Source organism: Erithacus rubecula, assembly GCF_903797595.1.
Source record: "Erithacus rubecula genome assembly, chromosome: 6".
In the NCBI taxonomy this organism is placed as follows: Eukaryota; Metazoa; Chordata; class Aves; order Passeriformes; family Muscicapidae; genus Erithacus; species Erithacus rubecula.
This window is the reverse complement of record NC_136688.1, coordinates 6055901-6078816: the sequence shown is the minus strand read 5'-3', so window position 1 is coordinate 6078816 and position 22916 is coordinate 6055901. Positions and strand designations below refer to the sequence as shown.

At 37.1% G+C, this 22916-nt stretch overlaps 1 protein-coding gene across 12 annotated transcripts in view; it reads right to left on the bottom strand.

The window, feature by feature from the left end:
* Positions 1-2063: 2063 nt before the first annotated feature.
* PLEKHA7 (pleckstrin homology domain containing A7) overlaps positions 2064-22916 on the bottom strand; it is a 142512-nt gene continuing 121659 nt past the window's right edge. For 7 of the 12 annotated variants that reach the window (XM_079307907.1, XM_079307902.1, XM_079307904.1 and 4 more), the window contains 12 exons: positions 22173-22274; positions 17748-17856; positions 16651-16889; positions 15576-15764; positions 15193-15310; positions 14279-14358; positions 13686-13886; positions 10472-10624; positions 7866-7999; positions 6906-7048; positions 3587-3695; positions 2064-2363 (listed from right to left, as the gene is read on the bottom strand). In XM_079307907.1, the coding sequence (XP_079164033.1) occupies positions 3598-3695; positions 6906-7048; positions 7866-7999; positions 10472-10624; positions 13686-13886; positions 14279-14358; positions 15193-15310; positions 15576-15764; positions 16651-16889; positions 17748-17856; positions 22173-22274 (1566 nt within the window). In that variant the 3' untranslated portion in view covers positions 2064-2363; positions 3587-3597. Of the gene's footprint in view, positions 2364-3586; positions 3696-6905; positions 7049-7865; positions 8000-10471; positions 10625-11914; positions 13887-14278; positions 14359-15192; positions 15311-15575; positions 15765-16650; positions 16890-17747; positions 17857-22172; positions 22275-22916 lie in introns of those variants that run through there. The other 5 variants (XM_079307908.1, XM_079307913.1, XM_079307906.1 and 2 more) reach the window with 4 other exon arrangements.

Here is a 22916-nt window from a genome sequence, read left to right as displayed (position 1 = left end):
GCACATATTCAGCAAAAAGTTTAGGAAGAAAAATTACCTTATAATTTTTTCCCAAACACAGGATTAACTACAGACACGACCAAAATCAAGACTGGTTTTGTTGGAAATGTTAATGATGTAATAACTGTTTAGGACAAAAAGCTTGAATGAGCAGATTTTGTGTGTGTGATCAAAGGAAAGAGAATGAACATCTCTCCCAAACTGCAGAGCAGCACTGACTGTGCTCCTTTCCCTTCTTTGCTTTGTTGTGTCCCACAAAAACAGGATGAGCACATCCTAAGCAGCTCAGCTTCCAACTTCTGCCACTCACATTTAAAGGCCAAGGTCCCACATCCTCAAACATTCACCCTCAAGTTCATGCAGTCAACACTAAGCCACAGAAACACTTTTAACTGTTTTTTTCTCAGAAGAATTCAACATTTCCAGTGCTCTTCATTAACCTGGTGTCTTTTGAGGGAACTGCTGGAAAGTTAAATGCTGCCAGGGAGCTGCAGCTTTGCCAGTGCCCACCACCCTCCCCTCAGCCAACAGCCCACTCTTGCTATTCAGGAATAAAGACAGATTTCATCAAATGCTTAGAAAACATTTCTAAAAACAAAACAAAAAAAAATCAACTAATAATAATCATCACTATGAAAATGTAGAATGGGTGTAGAGAGAGAGCCTGATTCAAATCCCAGTAAAATAAGTGCAAAACTGGGGAACTTCAATGGAATTTGAACCAAAGAAGAGCAAAATGTGATAAAAGCACAAACAACTCCAGATTTCCAACTAGCTGAACACTGGTAAGAGAGCAGACAAGACAGAGGCAATAGGAGGCAGTTATGTTAATATTTTAATCTGTACATATACCATTTTCCAAACTGTTACATTTTATTTAAATTAATGTTTTCTTGCAAAATATTCATTTATGCTTTCAAAACTTTTTTATAAAGGCAAAAATAAATCATTATTTTGGCAAAAGGTTTTGAAGTTGATACTGGCAGTATTGAGGTAAAATAGATTGCATTAGCTAAATATATACTTTGAAGAATATTTCTGTGTATAGCGTTAATACAACATAATTTGTTTTAAAGTCTGAAACACAAAGGTCAATTCCAAGGGGTTTTTAGCTACTACCTGAATACAGGGAATAAACAAGTTAGTGGCTTCACAAAATACTGCAGAAGTATTTATCAGTTATTTCTCATCCAGAGCTGAACTCAGCTACTAATTATGTAAAATTGGGAAGTTTTTGCATGTCTTGCATTTGATGCATACACAGGGTTTTTTAAAGCATAGTTGCAGCAATTCATTTAATCTTATTTTCTCCTTATTTTTAACCACCTCACCCTTTGCCCTATGCCTAAGTACAGCATAGAATAAGTTTGGCAAAGAAAAGCACCAGGTGAACATACATACGAAATTAGCAGGTGCCACATTCCATTAGTTGTGCTGTTTCCAAGATAAACACTAGTCAGTACATCATATTGTAATGTCTATTGAAAAAAAATCAGAAGAAAAATATGTGTTTACTAGCCAAATGACAAAATATAATTTTTTATTGCTTACTTCATATATTTTAATTAAAAATCATCTTCTTCCACATCTCAGCTTTGAAAAAAAAATAAAATTTGTTAGCTTTTGTTATAGAGGGGGCAGCACTACTGTCAAGGGCAAGCTAATAAACTGTGGATTGATACCAGCAAGTTAATCATCTGGGATCAGAAAAAATGGGAGTTAAAACTGTCTTTTGTTATGGCTTTCTTGGGAAATTTCAGCTATACAGTGGTTACTAATATTTAGAAATTCAAGCTAACAGTTTTTGCAATAGATTATTTAATGGGCAGAAGGGTGGGTGATTAACTCTACAAAAATATTAAATCTGAAACATCCTTTCATCAAACATATCACCTGTGTTAGCTCTATCCATAACCCTATGAATATGATTCTAGGTTTCAAATTTGCAGGGTTTTTTTCACAAAACTTTACAATGTGCATCTGAGCCTGAGGGGGAAGTAACAGCATCCTTTAGTATCTATGCAAGAAGTGTCTTTTAAAATGAATTCAGCCCTTGATTAAAAAAAAAAAAAATCTAAAATACATTGTTCTAAAAATACATTGTCAGTATTTTACAGAGTTTATTAAAAGTGCCGTTTATTCGTATAAAAAGTGTGAACTAAACTGAAGTAAATAAAAAAATGATCTGCAATTCTCTTCATTTTCATAGAAAATCCCCCTATCAATGTCTTTCCAGAAGGAGGTGCCATCTGCCAACGAGTATCTCCACAGAAACCTGGAAAAGAATCTCCTCTGTCGTCTGTGCCGTGTCCCAAAGCAGGATTTGCCTCGAGTCTCACGTCAGTGTTCACTTACTGCTTTGGCTGGTGTGAGGGGAAAAAAAACATGGTCAAATATTGAAGGGAATCAACCAATGCCAAGCAGTAAGAAATTGCTGGGAATGTTTGGTTTGTTTTTATTTTTAAAGCCTCTTGCAGTTTGACAGAAGGAACAATTCATACAAATACATTAAGTGAACAATTGCCAATGATGCCACTGATGCTCAAGCTCTTGTGTCCCCAGCACATCACAGCTACTTTCTTTTCATGAAGAATATGTAACTTTACATAAATATGCATCTGTAACTGTGTATCTATGTGTATATATTTGTACAGACATGTGCCAGACATGTTTTTCAGTCAGCCTGGAGTCACAGAATGGTTGGGGTAGGGAGGGATCTCTGAAGGTCAGCCCCACTCCCTGCTCGGGTCTCCGGCACTGTGCAAGTATTTGACTGACTCGAGCATCCCTCTTTACTACTTCATCTCTGCTTTATCTTCTTGCTCAATTTCAGGCAATAAAATTAAGCCAAAGGAAATCAGAAAGGTAAGAGTAATGTAAAAGGAAAATATGGATGCATAGCAATTCTCTTAGGGGCATACTTAGCAGCTGTATACAGTATTTACACCTTTTCCTACTTCCAAACAGGGAAAACTCTGCAAACCCTACTGAGAAGAGATACAGATGTTTCTTTGTAAGGACAACAAAATTATCACAATTTTAATACCTGAAGTGGCAAAATAACCTAACCAGAGACAAAACCAATCTTCTGTTAACATGATCTAACAAAAGACATGATCAAAGTCAAACACAACATTGCAGAATTAGTTACAAAGGGCCAAATTTTCAGCTCACCTCAGCTAAGATTCTGATGCCAGCTCATGTGTAGGATACCAGCCCACAAAGGAAGCCCCTGCTTGTGCAAGGGTGTACTTTGGATTCTCTCTTTGTATGCCCTGAGCAGCCACCAGAGTACAGCAGGCTGCTGAAAACCTGGCCCCCTGTCACCCAGAGGATGTCTCCTCCCTTCACCACAGCAGCACTGAGGAAGCACCTCACCTGCAGAGTGACAGCATTAACTGAAGACTCCATCAGCCCACGTGTTAGCTCATTAGAAGCAATATTTACAACAATAAAAGGCTTCTGAAAAAGTAGCTGCATGCTTTCATTCAGATGTAATTTTGGTTTAGTAAAGAAGTTAAAATTTAGCAAGCCACAGCACAGGCACGATGGCAAATCAGACATGCTGAAAGCAGTTAGTTCTTACTTGGAAGGTGTTTAAACAAATGTGTAGTGAAATCCATTGCTTAAGGGGGAGTGAGGTGGCTGTGGTACAGAAGGTGAGGGTGCTTTGGGTGGATAGGTCAACTGCTGAGCTAGAAGGGATCACACACAGGAATTAGGCTGCACAATCAAACATTCACATCATAAATGAAGTCACCTTAATTTTCTACCACATGAACAGGAAACCTGATTAGCAACGAATGAGGTGTTACACTATTTTAGTCACATGGAACACAAGGTAAGCAACATTTCTAACTGCTGCTTTTTTCTATTCCTTGCATAAATTAAACAAATAGAGATTCCTATTTGGATGAGAATATGGACAACCCATCTTAAGATGAAATTTCACTGGAACATTAGGAAGGCACACAACACTGACATACTCTCATCAGCCCTGCTTTTAAAGCTTTTGAAGCTCTGGACCAGCACCTATGTTTGCTAAATTGATTTCCAGACTTCGCTGAGGCTGTACAAGTTTTCAGCATTTCCTTTGTTATATGCCAGTGAGCAGAAACCAAAATATTATATAGAAAAATAATGTTTACAAAATTGCATGTACGTATAACATTTTGTTTAGTGCAGGGAATACAGTAAATACTTTCATATCTCAGCTTGAAAATACAGGATAAAGAATACAATGATTAAAACTATCCTTGTTTATAAAGCAGAGTAATGGTATAATATTAGAAGGCAATAATCATAAAATTGAAGAAATTGAAACTCAATCTAAAATTTTGCTTTTATGTTTTGGAGGGCCAAAGAACACAACACAGGAAACAACTTCTTAATACGCTTTCATTTTACTTTAATATTCCAGATTCTTGGCATGATTTCCACTCAAAAGGTTTGATTTCTAATTAGGAACAGAGGAAACTCTAAAATGCTGAGATTAGATAAATGTACAACTTATCTTAAAATATTTATATTAGCACAGTATCCTAACAAAATTGCTCACCCCTGAAAAATGGGCAAAGTTAAGCTTCACAGTATTGTTCATAAGCAAATCTCTGTAAAACAATCTACATAATTAGTTTGGGATTTTCAGATGTGGTCTGCTTCATCATGAAAGAGCAAATGATAACCCACACTTCAAAAACCAAACCACAAAAATAAGAATGGGGAGGAATCTGTACTATGAGACTAAATGAGAATGTAAAATCAGCTGTGCAAAGTGTAAAATGCTTTACTTTTTAACCACCTTAGATCATCAGAAATTGACCATAACTAAAAAACCTGAACTCTTTTCTGGTTTGTAGTTTTTCTGTTAAAACCAAACCACTCTGCCCCCCTTTTTTATACCATGAAAGGTGTTTGCTTTTAAAGGAGTAAAAAATAATTAAAATCAAAGCAAGACATGTTTCAAGAATTGAGTTTCTGAGGTACAAGTGTAGCAACAAAAGCTGTGCACAAACATAAACGTTTGGAATTCCTTAAAAACCTTAGTCTGGCTACTGTGATAGGGTTTCTTTAAGTGTCTTAAAGACAAAAGAAGCAGCTGCTATGCTTCACAAAGAAAACTTCAAACTTTTCTCACATCTGACAGCAAATTTTCTGAAGCAGCATTTAAACATTTCAGTGCCAATACTTTAATTCCTTCCTTGAGAAGAACTAAAGAATTAAGATTTTTGTATTTACATATACCTAAAAAAAAAATTGATGGCTCACACTTATGAGATAATTAAATATAAAAAATTATAATATATAAATAATAATATATTATATTTTATATAAAATATAGTAATAACATATAGTAATGAAATATATACTAAATTCACTACACAATATTTTTAAAATATCAAACCTACTTAAGTAGTGTACAGTTGCTACAAGTTCAGGCAAACCCAGAAGTAACTTAACAGGCCCCAAGAAGACCTTTGAGTAGGGCAGGCACTCTGCTCTTGTTGTACTGACACACAAGAATAATTTCAAGTACTGGCTGTGTTCATCTGGGCTGATCTTAGCTCAGATGTGTGAGCTTTTTCCAGCAGAAGCCAGAACTCAAGAGGCAAAATGCTCCACTGGATCACACATCATGAAAAAAATTCCCAAATTATGGGAGTACCTGCTACAAGGTTCTGGCCGCTAGAACTGGGATCAAAGTGCCTTTGGAAATACCCTGTTGATACACTGATGGCCTGAAGGGCCACAAGGTTATTCCTGAAATGCTCACAAGATTTTACAGTTCTGTTTTCCTGTTTGTTTGATTTAGCTTTATAATGTCTGGCCTCCTCAGCAAATCACTTTATCCCTGCCAGTCAGTTAAATTACCCACAGAAACTCTCTGAAGTCTCAAGATTCCTATCTTGGAAATGTATTCCATCCCCTCAAAATGCCATTCCCCTCAGGTTGAGCTGGCACTGCATCCCTGAGTGTGCAGCCACATTCAATCAACACAGCTACTGCAGATGCACGTTATGCATCCAATATTGGAATAATCTGTCTTTAATGGGAAGGTCTTAAGGGCTGCTGTGGCAAGAGCCATAAGTTTAAACTGACAACTTTGGATGAGAAATGTGCATATTTTTTCTCCATCATAGTTGAAGTTCCCATTATTTCCATTCTCCACTGGAACAGTGAATGGTGCCAGTTATAAATGGCCAGTCAGACACTTGGGGAAATCGCTGCTGCATGGATTACTGTGTGATACAAATCTCTTGACATTCCTTACTTATTTCAACTATAAAGCAATCAAGAGTGAAATTATCACTTTTAGCAACGTATTGCAAAGGATCTATTAATTTACAGGCATCAAGCAGAATTCCTGCACAGCTATCTTGCTCTGACCTCTCACCCTGGTCACCAGACAGAAACATGCCAATCCCCATTTTACAAGGTCTTTTTCAGCCTGTTGTCACACAGCTCAAGCTGCAAAGAATTGTAGCTTCATCTCAATCACTGGACCAGGGAATTTTTTCTCTTAAAAAAAAATTAAATCCTCCCTTTTTCATTTTTTTCTTTGAAGACACAGATCAATTTACTTTAAAAAATGAATATAGAAATATTTCATTTAATGTAATTATAGAGAATTTCAATGTTAAATTTTTAGCACTATTAGTTAGAGCAAGTTTCCAAGTTCTGAACTTACTGATCATATTATTTTGCCCCCTTTATCCTGTCCACTTGAGGCCAAATACTCAATTTAAATCATTAGCCCCTCTCCATTTCTTACCTACACACACTCTTTACTATTTTGAATATGAATGACTAAAACTTTCTCTTATGCCAGGAGTTCAGCAACAACCCCACACAACTTGAGAAGCTGGTAAGGAATAGCTGTTATTTTGTAAATAACTAAGCATTACCTGCTACCTCCTTGCTCCTCTGAGAGGCTTCAGAAGCCAGAGCATATGAAATGGTAATGATGCGCTCCTGCTCCTGCAGCTGTGAATCTAAATCAATCGAGTTGTGTTTGTCCTGGGCAACAGCAGGCTGCAGATTGTGCATACTGGGGGGAAAGCAAAAAACAACATTAACATTTGCAAACATAAAGAATCCACCATGCAGATAAGATCAAGCTTGGACTCAGACAGCAGTTTTCAGATCTCATCTATCAAGCTCTGTATTTTAGTGTGGTTCTTTAAATAGGGTTGATGTTGTATGCAAATGTCTAGAGCATACAAGGAAAAATGACACAGCCACCACACATTCAGTCACAATTTCTGCATAGCCCTAAGAACATCTGAAAGTCCTTTTTCAGAAATATGCTTAAATGAAAGCACTACAAAAGTGCTATTTATTTGAAATTCCTAGCAAAATTCCTTGATAGTGCTCAGAGGAAAAGGAAAAACCTCGTGCTCTTCAGGCTGTACCCCTTCCAAAAAGAAAGCAGGTACCTGACATATCCAATTCTGGAAACTGAATGTTTCAGCTGACTCTATGTTAGCTGTAAGTAGCCAAAAGTGTTGTTTCACAACTCCAGCTCTCCAGCCACAACAAAAACTTGCTCTCATGCTGACTTTTCTTCTGCTTTTGGCCAGACTTCTGCCTTTCCTCCTCACTCTCATCTACAAGTTGTTTGGTAAGGACTCACTACTGCTTTAGGACTCTCTAAACAAGAAAATGAACATACACAAAATTCAGCATTATGTTTTCTACCTTGTTTTAAAAAGCAGCTCTAAGTATACCACATAAATGCCAAGTGCATTATCTCAAAGGTGCAAGTTACACTCAGGTAACAGAAATAAAGATTTTCGTATGATGATAGTTCTCAGTGTTTAACATGAGCCCCTGTGTAAGATTTGGAAAAAACCCTAAAACCTAACCTTGATTTAGTAAGAATATTCTTTATCTTTTCTGCTTTACGCTGCCTTGCTGCCAGTTCTTCTGTGGAAAGAGGCTCTTCTGGCTCCAGTTCAACATAACGTTCTGGAATTACAACCTTCTCAGGTTTTGACAACTGTAGAAAGAAAGGAAGCATCAAGTTTTCAATAACAAAGACTTAAAAGAAATTGAGATAAATCCTCCTCAATGGCAGAACACAAGGAAAAGAAAAAAACATGGATTTTCACAGTACATGTACCTGATGCTAAACACTTCTGGATATCTAGCTGATGCCCTTTCAACAATGTTCCCTCTGATTCTTTTTTACTTCAGAAGATAGATTGAACAAATATTTAAAGGGATTACAGAAGAAATCAGAATCAACAGAAAACCTTTCTTCAGCTCAGGCTCAAAGCCCAAAGTAGGACACTGCCTAAAGCTCTTACAGTAGAAAGAAGCAACCTCTGAGACTGACTGGAGAAGCTGAGATATCAATGTCATGATATTTGTGTCATGCCAGCCAGAACTTCCTACATCTGAAAGAAAATATCACCAAATGTTTTAACCTAGGGTGTCATTCTTTTGAGACTGTGAGCAGTCATAATCACTGAGCAGTGAAAATCTGTGAACAGGAGAGGGGAAAAAAAGGCAGACAGAAATACACTACACTGTGAGATTGTAACAATGCATTGCATAAATGAATTCTGTAGACTGAAAATTTTAATATGATTGCACAAAAGTTAGAAATTGTTTTTTGCTAGGATAAATTACTTTGTGGAAAGTGTTCACTCTACCAAATGAAAATACCGTTTATAAACTGTGAAAATCAATTCTTATACAGAACAGACTGCTTTTGAAAACAAATATAGAGGATGTGTGAATAAAAGAAATCGAGTTAAGGAGAACTATTTTTTTTCTTTTTGTTCTTATCCAAATTTTGTTAAAACACTCATGAGGCAATGAGTTTTCAAAATTTAAAGTTTCCAATGAAAATAATCCTAAATTTTTCCACCACTGACCATGCTAATTTAATTAATTATGCAAAGTGGCCTGACCTAACCCCCCCATGCTTAGGCTGAGTAATTCACAGGAAATCTCATGCCAAGAGCACACACTGACACATTCAAACATGTAAAAATCACAGCCTCAAGTTTTTATACTTTCTTCTCAGGAAACCCAAAGCCAATGCTTCCAGGAAAAATCCTCATTTTTCCACTATACTTCCCTATTTTGAATCCAACTCCTCTCTGAAGGTCTAGATATAGACATAAATGCACTTTATTTTTAATGTGTATCTCTATCTCCATACTGTATCTAGCCTACATTAGCTCATCATTTTCAGAATAACAAACTCTTTAATCATCACAATAGTAGATGGATTTCCTTAAAGATACAACTGAGTATGTTTCCTTGTGAGGAACAAAGGTACCTCAAACACAAAAGTGCCTGCCAGGTGAAGAGAATGGCAACACGAAATGGAAAATGACAAGGCCAGGCTGGATGGAGCTCTGGTTCAGTAGAACATGTCCCTGTCCATGGCAGGGGGTTGGAATTGGATGATCTTTAAGGTCCCTTCCAACACAAATCTATGATTCTAACCTGGGTAAACTGAAAAAGAAGCTTCAGACCTATTTCAGTTACTCTGAAGCAGGACAGAAGTGCCTATGAGGAAAAATGTCTCCTATCCAAGGCTTAAAAGGAAGTGCAAAGTGATTCCCATAGCCCTGGAAGCCTTCTGGAAAAGAAAAATTAATAGCAGAGTGCAAAAACAAAAGGCAGAAGAACAGAAGTTATTTTCTGTTGCTGAAGTTTACAGAAGCACTGTATTTTCTGCAAAAAATTTACAAATGAAAGATACACTCATTCATAGAGTTCCACAGACAACAATTCACAGAGTAAACCATTTACAAATATCTCTGTAAAATGATACTCTGCCAACAGCTTTCAGAAGAGTACAGGAGCTTACTAGTCTAATTCTCATGAATGGTCTGAGTGGTTTGCCATCTCCCATGGCATTTCACACAGCACAAGGCACCCCTGAAGCCTTTGCACTTGCTGTGTTCTCTCCTTCCCACCAGATGGCTCAATCGCCTTTCAAACTGATGTTTCCTCTGTTACTGGGGCTGAGAAAAGACCTCGTGCCCAGAACACCGACCAAGTCACTCCAAAAGCTGACACAAATGTGTTTTCTGCTTCCTCTTCTCTACCATCATTTGCCAGTCAGCATGAAAAGCAGTAAGGCAGCTCTGGGGAACTAACTTTTCGTTCATTCCTACTTCTCATTTTTAAATAGTCATCACATTGTCTTCTCATCTTTTTTTTCCAATATAGAACTTTCCCTAACTTAATTGCTCTTCCCTTTATAAAGCCTAAGATATATATTTCAAAGAGTAAAGCCAATTTTTCAATTTCTTCTTTCCAATAAAACACAATACAAACACAAACCTTACAAAGGTGCCAGATGATAAATTTTCAGTACCCAAAAGACTCCTTTTAGTGCAAACTTCCAGCTAACTTTTGAAAGAAAAGATGAGCATTCACTGCCTAAAACTTAGAAAGGTTAGTATTTCAGGACAGAGAATAGAAGGCAAAAGATTGTGGGTGTTACCTCTCTGCTGATATCTAAATCATAGTCTTGAGGCTCCAGGTCTGTCTCTGTCACTGCTACTGGCTGAACTTTTAACCATTCATTTTCATCCTTGTCTTCTCCACGAATTGCCCTCTCAAGTAACTGCAAATCAAATTCTTGCTCTCGTTTCCACTGGTAATAGATACAAAACAATTAACAGCATTCAACCATACTGCCAAACTCACCATACAGCAATGTACATTACTGCAAATGCCACACTGCTGAAAGAATCAGCAGGGCAAACCCCTACAGTGACAAGAGAAAGAAAATGAAACTGCATTTCTTGGTACATACAGGTGGGAGTTTTGATCTCTAACCGTGCTGTGAGGAATTCAGAGTAATGTTTAATTTTACATGTTCAGCAGTGTTAGATTGTAAGAAATTTATTAATCCCAATTTTACATTTGCTGATTAACATGGAATCAGCTGCACGTGGAACAATGCCTTTGGAAGCACAGGTGCCATTACCAGTGAGCAAGGACTGAGAGTAGTCCTTGGCATTGTAAAGAGGCAGTGCTGTGTGGTTCTGAACCACCACACAGAAAGCCTTTTTATAGTGCTGGCTGAGAATCACAACTTGAAAATTCTATGTATCTTTTTGAATAATGAAAATAATTGATTTTTAAGCTCTTCAGACTTTACTAAAATCAGAGTCTAGCTACCTACAAAAGTCTTCCCCACGGTCTTCAAAAGGTAAATATTCAGCAATATAAATCAGAACGATTAAATATTTATTGATGTTTAAATTGAGCATATTTAAACTAAGCTTCATAATGTAGAGTACCAAAAAATCACTGCACAGTAGTCCTTTCACAACTACATACAATACACTTACAAATAAACTCACATTAAAGGACACTACCAATACCTTTTTGTTCAAAAAATTAAGTTCAATTGTAGCATCATTTCATCCAGTAGATCTGAGCAACTTTACCATACATAATATTAAAAGAAGTAGGAAAAAGAAGAGACAAAAACAACAACAAAATTATCTCCTCAAGGTTCTGAGGGAATCAACAGGAGAATGTGCTGCTTTTGTGTTTCTTAAAAATATCTCCAGTATTTCTGGTGCAAATCTGGCTCATTTTGGATGAAGTTTGAACTCCTTAGACTTCATTATGGCACTTGCACTAATAAATCTAATTGAAACCTATTCATGCACAAGCTCTCAGTATTCACCCAAGTAGTACATGGAAGCATCTTCCATGTATTTTAAAAAGTTAAGTAGGTAAAAGGCAATTATATCTCAAAAATTAATATGTTACAGAATTCAACAGAGAAAAGAACATTTTCTCATCTGAGTACTCCAAACTCATCGTTCTACTCAAATTCGAACCAGGCCTGATTGATATAGTATATTTTAAATACACATTATCATTTTCAAGTTGTTGCCACATAATAGGTAAGAAAAACATCAAACCATTCTTACGAAGCAGTATTTTTATTGGCTTTGATGTTGCAACTTTTACATTAAAAAGGCATTGGATATAACAAATGAATTCATGTACTGTGATCAATACTTAAAATGTCATCCTACACTTGAGAGCTGACCAATTAAAAATTAGAATTACAAATACAATGTATGTTTAAAGCAAATGTTACACACTGAGCAGCACTTCAATTATACATTTAACTGGTTGCCATTGTGGCTGCTAAATAATTGTAATGCTGTAAGTAATTGTGCTATCAAACATGCTTTTGCATACCAAAGCCCTATAGGTACAAGAGATGACCTCAACAAAACACTACTAGGGCTGAAAAACTCTATTTTAATTCTTTACAGCAAGAAAAAGACCAAGATGGCACCCAAATTTATAAATAGTGTTTGCCACAAATGTTAATGAGTGCTATGAAAATGCTTCAATTAGACTTGTTATGTGAGTCAGAAAACATAAGAAGCTCAGATTTATTTCTTCCAATTAAAGTATGAAAGTAACAGTGATACTTATAGTACTACAATTATCAAACATTATGCACTGTCTTTAAAAAATTTGTGATTGCAAAACAGAAGACAAAACAAATGAATGTCTCCAAGCAGTGCGCTCGTATTTACTGGGAAAGTAAATACAAATAACTGGCAGCAAATTAGTGCTACAGAACAGTGGGAATGAAAAGCTGAATATTATAAGGTTTTTTTAATGTCAGCAATTGACACACATGTACTAAATGCAATTAAGCCTGGTAAAAATTGAGTAGTCCAGTTAGAAATTTTAAAGTAACTACAAAATTCTGCAAATTAAAAACAAGCAAAAAAAAAAAAAAAACAAAAACAAAAAAAGAGGCATTAGGTATGATGAGTGACAAATTGAAAAGCAAGAGATCTTGTGCAATGAATTAGGTACAACAATGCAATCATTCTAAAGCGCTAGTGGACCAAATAAAAAAATAAATTAAAAGACCACAGCATAAGTGCAATTACAGTACAATCCTGGTTTAGCACCAAGTGAGCAACTGGGTAACTTCACCAATTAGAATTGCTTTGGTTAGTATCCAAAATGTATCATTATAAACTTATCACCTGCACAGCATTTACTCTCAGAAAGCAACAAAAATACTTTTCTTCAGCAGCATAAATTTGAGCCTTATTAGAATATTCTACACTTTTAGCTTTAAAGAAGAATTTGTATCAATTAAAATACATTAGCTCTCCAGTAAATTCCTAATCAGCATGATTAGATTTTAAAACTTATTATCCATTTATCATCTTTTTTAAAAAGAACAAACAAGCACCACCTTGGTCTGTATATTACCACCTACTATCTGGCAGGATAATTTATGAATTAAAAGGAAAAAACCCACGGTGAGAAAGAACATTCTAAAAGGCCCATTCCATTATGAAGCAGTTTTAGAACTGTACAAGCTTCTGACACTTCCTAAATACAGTTCCAAGGGAAAAGAAAGAATCATGGCTCTGGAATCATCCCAATACACTGGAATCTCCATTCATCACTAACCTCTGACCAACTTACCTGCTTAACCTGCTACATTTACCTTAACTACAAGTAAAAAATACCACCTGCTCCTCACACTCTCTGAACTCATTTGATACCACAGAACACTGCTTTAATTGGACTAGAAGCATCACACACGCTCAAGTGAAAGTGCTTGCCGGGAGGGGGGGAAAAAAAATAAAAATAAAGAAGAAATCCAAAGATATTTTTAGTTTAGTCCTTTTAAGGCATATCTAACATACTGAGCCTAGGTCTGCAGACACGGGCCTGATGAAAGAGCGAGATGAAACAGGCTGCCTTTCTCCCTGGCTAAGAGTCCTCTTGCGTTCCCGCACTAACGCCTTCTGATGTCTCTTCATTCTTTCTAGCTGCTCCTCTGCACTCATCTTGCCTCTTTGGTGGTCTCCAGAGTATAAACGTTCCAAGGCACTCTTTGGTCTCTCCTGGAGAAGTCACAAGGCACACAAAACACATGTGGTAATTAATACTTTATAAGTAGTACACAAAAAAAATGAACTCCTTCTCCTATCTCATTACTAAATTTTATTCTATTAGCTTTTCATTTCTTTGCATATTTCAACTCTGTACTTCCTATTAGTAGTGCTGATTTTTGGTCCTAAACCTTGTTTTATAAATCTATTTGAAATGCAGTAAGTTGTTTGTCTGTTTTCCAGTTCATTAAAGAAAGTGAAAAATTGGAGACTTCGTTAGATCACAGCTCTTGGTCCTCTCCCAGGTTGCTGCAATCCCACTTCCTGCTACACAAAATACACTCTGGGCTTAACTCTTTCAAGCAGTCCAGACATTTGCCTTCAGAAGTTTATTTAAAACTTACCTTGGACCTATCCCTTCGAAGTGTTGCAAATGATGAAATGGTAGATGACTGGTGCAATCTGGAAGTCGACCCAGACAAACCTTTGTAATGAGAAAGAGAATTCCTTAAAATCAAATGACAAACAATATAGGACAAGTACCAGTTTTTGGGGGTTTTTTTTATTATACTGTTTCTGTGGCATTCTGGTCACTATGTGAGCACACATTTTGCAATTCAGAAGATCGTAAGAGGCATGAAATATAATTTCAACCAAACATAATGCAATTCAGGTCACTACTGATTGTAATTCAGAAAATCTATAATAAATTAAGAGCTTATATTAAATGAGGGATAGGTTGAACTCAGCTGTACAAGAGTAGATATACTGTACAAATAATCACATCTATTAATAAAAGAAAGCCTTACCATTCACAGTTTGGAATGAAGAAATGAGAAGCAAATGTCTAAGAAATTATTTGCTTTTGGCCCAAATATAACCTCTATGCTGATCTCCCAAACAGTTACAGGACCACAGTATAGTGGGGATGGAGAGACAAGTCAGATGTAATGATTGGGGCACTATATTCATATACTTTATCAGTTACATATTAATGGCAATATAAGTGTTTTAAAAATACTTGGAGTTTGCAAAAGATAGCACAGAAATTACAAGGAAAAATAACTCTAAATATAAGGGACATTCTAATAGCCAATTCTGTGTTTTGCTATAGTTTTTTTTCAAGCCTTATATATTAATTTGCTTTCCCAATTTGCTGATTGTAACGGCACGATTAAAATGCACAAAATCTCTCAACTTCCACTGAATAGTTAACCTAAAAACAGTGATCTGGTGATCATCTCCAGGAAATCCTACAAGAGAAAAGCTCCTATACAGACAGTACTGTTGAGATCAGCTCCATAAATTCCTGGCTTACCACGGGTAGGTAATGTCTGGTATCCACTGTCAAGGCTTATTAAAGCACTGGAAGGGTGGCTGAGGTCACCCCCTAGCACTGCTAGTTCTGGCTCACTCACGTATGAACGCAGCTCCACCTATACAGAAAAATGCTCATCAGCTCAAGTGAAATCACAGACAGCAACTTTTAGTAATCCTAAAACAAATCCTAAAGCTTTGTTTCTGGATTGCTGCATCTCTCTCTGCCATTATTACATGACATGGATCATTATTATTATGTCATTATCATCTCTGCCATTCTACTTAATTAAAGGCCCATATATTTTACAGACAACTACAATATATTTTATTCAAGGTTCCCATATCTTTGAGGAGCAGGGGTGCAGGTGTGTGAGTGCTCACCCTGTAATCTCCATTTACATACTGGCCGAGCTCTCTGTCTCTCTTTCTCTCGTCTGACTGACGTTTCAGGCCCCGCACTGAGGTGTGTCTGATGACAGTGGCTTCTCTGGGGAGGGGTGGGACAGCTGGTGGCTGATCCTCAGGACTGTACAGCTGAGGGAGAGGAGGTCTGGGCGGTGCTTCATCTTCCTGGGAACAGGAAAGCACAGGGATTTGGCAAAGAGCATGAAAAGTGTCTGGCATAAACTGTAAAATAAAGGTCAGTGTATTACATTAATTATTCGTGATTGCCTCAGCATGGACTCCTCTGTCCACACCAGAAGCTTGAGGCTTTAGAGCCCAAGCAAGACCCAAGAAATCAACTACAAAGCATTTCCAAGGAAGGTTCTGAACATTAATATGCTCTAAACCAGTCTATGGCCACTGTACAATAGGCTCCACATGTATGGTGCTGCAAGTGTGTCCTAGGTTACAATGCAAAGATGTGCCCAAAAGTATGTATTCTATCACCATCTGCTGAAACCATCTTACCTGTGGGAGATATCCTCTGCTGTTGGGGCATCTGTTAGGGCAATGTTCTTTATCTTTCCCACGACCCATCCTTAATGGGCCATTGAGTCGCACTGCATGACTGATAAAATTACAACATCCCACTGGGAGATGCTCCAGCCAGGGGGAGGAGCCAAGCCTTTCCTACCTAGTTAAAAACTGAGATTTGGAACACCAAAGCAGCCCTTATCCACTGGTTTCCACAGGACAAGAGCTACCAGACCTTTCTACAAGATCACTACTTCAACAAGACCACTTCATCTTGACTACTACCACCACCCTAACTATCAGGGTGTCAGGTTGTATTCTGACTGTCAGTGGTTTTTCTTTTGTACTATTGCATGCATTTTATTTTTCTCTTTTTTTCTTATTAAATTTTATTTCTGGTTTTGCTTTCAAACCAGTACAAAGTGCTACTGCTCAGTTCCAACAAGAACACCCCAAGTGCATCCACATCACTTCCACCCTTCCTGACAGAATGGAAACAGAAAAACTGCTGAATGAATCTCACAAGAGCAGTACTTACAACCTTTGGCTTGAGCTTGACTGGTGACTGAAGAGGTGGCTCAATTTTTTTCAGCTGCTGTGCTTGGTGCTGTGTCCTGGTCTGGAAATAAGGCTGAGGATACAGCCTGACCTCCAGAGGGGATTTAACCGGGCTGCGTGGAGGGCTCTGCGGGACGGAACGTTTGCTCTCCACACTAGCAAGGGAAGCTGGTAAGGAAGGCACTGAAGACTGAGAAAATGAAGGCACTGTTTTTCTCTCTAGGGGAGAAATAGACAAAACATTTCTTCATGGGGATTCAGCAAGTCTTTCAGGCCAAAATTAAAACCACACGGTTCAGTATCATCCCACTGAATTCCTGGTGGAGCACAGTGGGAGCAAAGGAAGGAAAAGCCTGGGAGTCATATGAAATCAGTCCATGAGCTGCATCTGGCCCCATGCCACAGATTCCTTAAGCTGCCTACAGATCTAAACCATCTCAGAACTATTTTATCTCTATGTAAAAGGTGAGGGAAGATATTTAAATACAAAGTGAGTTTTGCAGTAGGCAGTCTCTTGCTATCCCAATGCATTAGGTCCTGTCTTTGAAACTTAATAAAGCCACTGCAATGCAGACCACACACACTTTCCCTTCCTCTCTTTCAGAGCTGATATTGCTCTGCCCACCAAACACCTGCCTGAACAGGGAGGGGAAAGGCAACTGCAGCAAGGGCAGCTGGGCTGCATCCAAGGGAAAAAAAAACCCAATAAACCCAGAGAAAAATCACAGAGAAAAGCTGCTGGATGCAGAACAGATGCTACACTGCTAAGAGCCTGGCATATGACAGAAACCAAATTCTTCTGCAGCTTGAAGAATTTAGCCCATTATTGTTGCTCCCTTTTTTAATGGCTTATCACATTGTAGCGCTGTGCCAATGTGGAAACAAACAACAAAAAATTTTTCTATCACCTCAAGCAAAGAAACACCAAGTTAATGAGCTCAATCAACAGAGATTTCTGACACACCCAATAGCAGAATTAACTGGATTTTATGCAGCACGACAAATTTCCAGATTATTTGCACAGACCCTAAGGACTCAGCTGTATTGGTGTATTTTTTTTCATCATGTTCTCCTTACCTGGATTCTTTATAGAATCTACTATGGTTTTGTAGTTTGCTTTATTTGCACTCAAGCCAGCTGTAACATCTTCAATTCTCCACAAGTCTTTTTGTATTTGTGTTTTCTCCTGTTGTTTGCAGTGAAAGAAAAAAAAAATCTATTATACCTAGGTTTTAATTTATCATGGACCTTCCCTTCTTTTGATATCACCAAGGTACTATTTCAGAACTTACATGAAAACTTCAGAGTTTAGAAACTATCTAAATAATTTAAAATAATTACTTAAATAATTATTTTAAAATAAAAATTTAAAAAAAAGAGAACACAACAAACAGATCTTGTCCACAAAACATACTAGAGCATTTTCTGACTCTTGGAATACTTCCTATAGAAGACAAGGGAAAAGAGACAAGTCTATATTTTTCTAGAATATTGTTCAGATTACAAAAACATAGTTTAATGTTCTATATAAGATGAGCTTCCAGCACCCTTTAATTAGAACTTTGTTCTTACATCCTATACCTATCAAATTTAAGACTGCTAAGGCAGCCTTCAAAACATCTTAATACATTTAGGGAAAATATCCTGTATTTAAAAAAGAAAAAAAAATAAACTCTGAAGTGCTTATATTTGACTTGTTGGGCCTACTGGCTATGATGTATTACAGGTTATAACAATATATTGCTGCTGCTCCAGGACTTGGTCTCATCCTGCATCCTATTTGCTTTACTATGGCTTTCCAGGAGGAGAGAGAAAGGAAAAAGAGAGAGAAAGGGAGAGAGGAAAAAAGGGGAGAGAGAGAGAAAGGAGAAAGGGAGAGAGAGAGAGAAAGGGAGAGAGAGAGAAAGAGAGAGAGAGAGAAGCGGAGAGAGAGAGAGAGAAGCGGAGAGAGAGAGAGAGAGAGAGAGAAGAGAGAGAGAGAGAGAAAGAGAGAGAGAGAAGGGGAGAGAGAGAGAAAGGGAGAGAGAGAAAAGGGAGAGAGAGAGAAAGGGAGAGAGAGAGAAAGGGAGAGAGAGAGTAACAAGGCGGAGAGAGAAAGGGATGACGAGAGAGAAAAGGAGCGAGAGAGAAAAGTGGCGAGTATGAAAATGGAGGAGAGATGTAGAGAAGGGGAGCGAGAGAGAGAGCAAAGGAGGAGAGAGAGAGAAAGGGAGAGAGAGAGGAAAGGGAGAGGAGAGAGAGAAAGGGAGAAGAGAGCAGAGAAAGGAGAGAGAGGGAAAGAGAGAGCACGGAGAAAGGCGAGAGAACGGAGGACTACAAGGGAGAGAGAGAGTCACGAGAAAAGGGAGGAGAGAGGAAAAGGGAGAGAGAGGAAAGGGAGAGAGAGAGAAAAGGGGAGATGAGAGGGCAAAGGATGAGAGAGGAGAAAGGGAGAGAGAGAGAAAGGGAGAGCGAGAGAAAGTGAGAGAGAGAGAAAGGGAGAGAGAGAGAAGGGAGAGATTGGGGCGGAAGGAGAGAAAGAGAGAGAGAGAGAAAGAGAGAGACCGGAGAGAAAGGAGAGAGAGAGATGAAAGAGAGAGATAGGAGAGCAGAGAAGAGATGACAGAGGAGAGAAAGAGATTTGAGAGAGAGAAGAGAGCGCGAGAGAAAGAGAGAGAGAGAGAAAGAGAGAGAGATAGAGAAAGAGAGAGAGAGAGAGAGAGAAAGAGAGAGAGAGAGAGAAAGAGAGAGAGAGAAAAGCTTTGTCTACAGACGGGACTTTGCTTTGATCTGCATCTCCTGAAGCCACCATTCCAATCATGTTAAATAGCTGCTGTCATCTAATTAATGAAAGCCTGGTAACACCAATTTCAAAAATTTGCATCAAGAATAAACTTAGTAAACCCGGTGCTATTAAAGAAGTTGAAGGCAGTGAAACACTTAAGTTAAGAATTGTTTACAAGCTGCTCCAGAAATTCATCACTTGCCATGAGCTGCAAAATAGCTACTAATTAATCCTATAAGGCTGAGGGTGAAAAAAAACTTCAGTAAAAGCTGTTACACCTCATAGAGCTAAGGAAGGCATATAAATTGCTTTCCACTTTCTGTCTTAAATCAGGAAATATGTTCAGGCAGGTTACAGATCAGCAAACAGGGTGCCAAGAACACAAACATTTAAATGATGGAGAATGTTATTTGCCTGTAGTAAACTCACTCGATAGATAGGACGTATTTTGAAAGATTGTCAGGACACAAACTATAAATTTGCACATTTCATTTCATTTTTCTGAGATTAATCATACTCCTAGGAAGCAAATGATGGATTTACAATAATCAAGCCTCAGAACTGGTGAAAAAACCACTGCATTGCACTGAAAACCCTGCTTCTGAAACTACTCAGAAAATGTTTGATTAGCAATGTAGAAAAGCCAGATCTTTTAATATTATTTCTTTCTATTACTTAAATATTGATGTGAAGAGAATATTTCAGATGTAAAATGGACCCAGGCCGAATGATAAGCAGATAAATTAATTTTGAAATTATGAAAGCCAAGATTGCTGTTTACAGAGGAGTATAAATATCCTTTATTGGCAAGTAGGAAAAGGTAACTTGGAGAGAAAATTATATTTCTCTAACTTGCTTCAAACAGAAACATAATTTAGAATGACATAAAACCAGAGAAGAAACACTTACCAGCTAAGAAGTTATCACTGATAAATTAACCCATCTCAGTTAAATTCAACATGCCCAGATCCTCCCCAACCCTTAAGCAAAACACAATTGAAGCTACATTCTAAAAACCAAGATTTACTCTGACCAAGCTGCTTAAACATTTAGGTTTTAACCTCTTAATTAATGCTACATATAAACAACATCAGCAGTCTCCTACAGCAACTTGAGCCTGCAAATTTACTGAATTTTTAATAACATTCCATAAAGACTGCATTTTTTTTAAAATACAGAGTGTATTAATTTAGTGCTATTGGAAAATGCTAGATAAACAATCTTGAGTCTACATGCCCTTGGGCAGAGTTCAAAAAAATTCTATTATGGGTACTTCAAGTGAGACTTATTTGAAGGAATATAGTTTTTTAGAATATTCAGTACTTTCTGAAAAAAATCAGCTCCCCTTAGAATCTCCAAAATAGGTATTCAGAAGAATTTTTTAAAACTTAGCCAAATATATCTGTGCAAACTTATATGTATGGATATATAAAAGTATGCACACATACAACTGATAACCTGCTAATGGCTGTGTGTGTATTTATAATTAATCACTTATGTGATATGAGATGATAATCAAATTAAATTAGCATTTTCTTCTGTGCAAGCCACATTCCCTTCCATATGTATTGGTGAATCCCATGCCACACATCCAGTATTTTAAGCATGTTTAATGCCCAACTGGAAATTTTATCTCAAAGTAGTCTAAAAAGGTGCAATTTGCCTTTGTTAAACTAAGTAATTTCATACAAGAACCATTTTATTCTAATATTCCCCTAGGACTTTTTCTTTAAAATATTTTCTACAGCTGAGCTCAATTACATATTCTCACTCTAGAAACTGAATCACTTCCCCACACCTCAAAATTAAAAGTAAATGAAAATGTACTTTGAAGATTGATGCCATCAAAAAAGGTTTTACAATTCTTGCTTTTATACAAAACATTTATCCATTAGTGAAAATAAGCAGGCTTCAAATTATATCTTATCATATATTTACTGCAAACAAATAAGCTAAAAAGTTTAATTAGTGAACTCTTTAGGTCCAGGATATTTGGAAAAATAGACTAAGATTTGAGAAAAATATACACATTAACTGTGGTCATTGTGTTCTGTTCACACAAAGGAAAAATAATCCAGTATTCCCTGAAAATAAAGTCACCAGTTATAAGCAGGTATGTAGAAATAATCTGGTATTCCACATCCATTTCAGCAAAGAAAATAACTGAGCTTCAAAACAAAGCCTCTTTTTAAAATTTGAAACTGAACAGTTGATTTAAAACTGAGATGCCTTTCAATTACTGATGGCTGTTAAACACTTATTCCACTTCACAAAACAATCTGCAGAGATAAATTTTCCATAAATAGAAGAACATGACAAAGAACAAGTAATGACAATAACAACCAGTGACTGATGCTCTTAAAAATGGATAAAGAAGCCAACAATGGCAGATCAAATAAATGGAAGACTAAGAAGTCCTTCACTGCCTTATAAATTAAATACATTATCAATGTCAAGATGTCAGACTGCAATAAAAACGTAATAAAATAATGACAAATTTGCATAGACAACTTATGAGAAACTGTGGCACTATTGCATGTGCTGCAAGACAATGTAGTGGTTTCTTTTTTTTTCACTACACAGCCATGCTGCTACAGTGCCTGAACTCTGCAAAACAAATTACATGACAGCTGAAAGCACTGCAAAAATGGCAGAGAACATTTCTCTTATGAGATGGTCACTTGAAGTTCACACTAAATCATACTCCAAGTGTTTACAGTGTCTGGAAATGGGCTCACCTGAGATACCAATGAACTGTTCATCTGCTCCTGTAAGGCTTTTTTCAGCTGGCTCACATCCTTTTCTAATTTCAGATACTCATTCCAGGCATTTTCCATTTCCTGTTAACAGAAGGAATATTCTAATACAGTGCTAACTTCAAAACCACTGTCTCCATCCTCTAATTGAGCACCAAAGTGTTTTGAAGTTACAGTTGTTCTATTATAAAAAGAAGCAAAGAATCCATTCCAGTTTACATTGTTGTTCAGATTTGATTATGTACCTGAAAACACTTCATCCCTTGGACAATCAAGTCAAGAACCTGTAGTTAAAAAACTCTGGCCAGCTTTCTGACAAAACCAAACTGGCATGTAACAGAATCTCTGCACCAGTATAGCCTTTCTTACAGTGACTTGATATTTATGCCCAAAAATGCATTTTAAATGCTGGCTGTGAAAGTAACACATTTTCTACAGACATAAACTGAGTAGACACACTTAAATAATACTGTCATTTTAGTGATCAGACCTTAGTATAGGGAAGGTGTCCATGCAATTCTAGAAACAGTCTTACAAAGAGCTGGTCTCATATTCATGAAGAGGTAGTAATAACAGAGTGAAAACATCAAATTACATTTGGATTTTATTAAGTTACAATATGAATGGTAAATTTTTACTGAAATATCAATGGATTTTCCCAATTCCTTTTACCCTGGAAAAACATCCTGGAACCATATTTATATTTTCAAAGGACTAGCTGAAAGA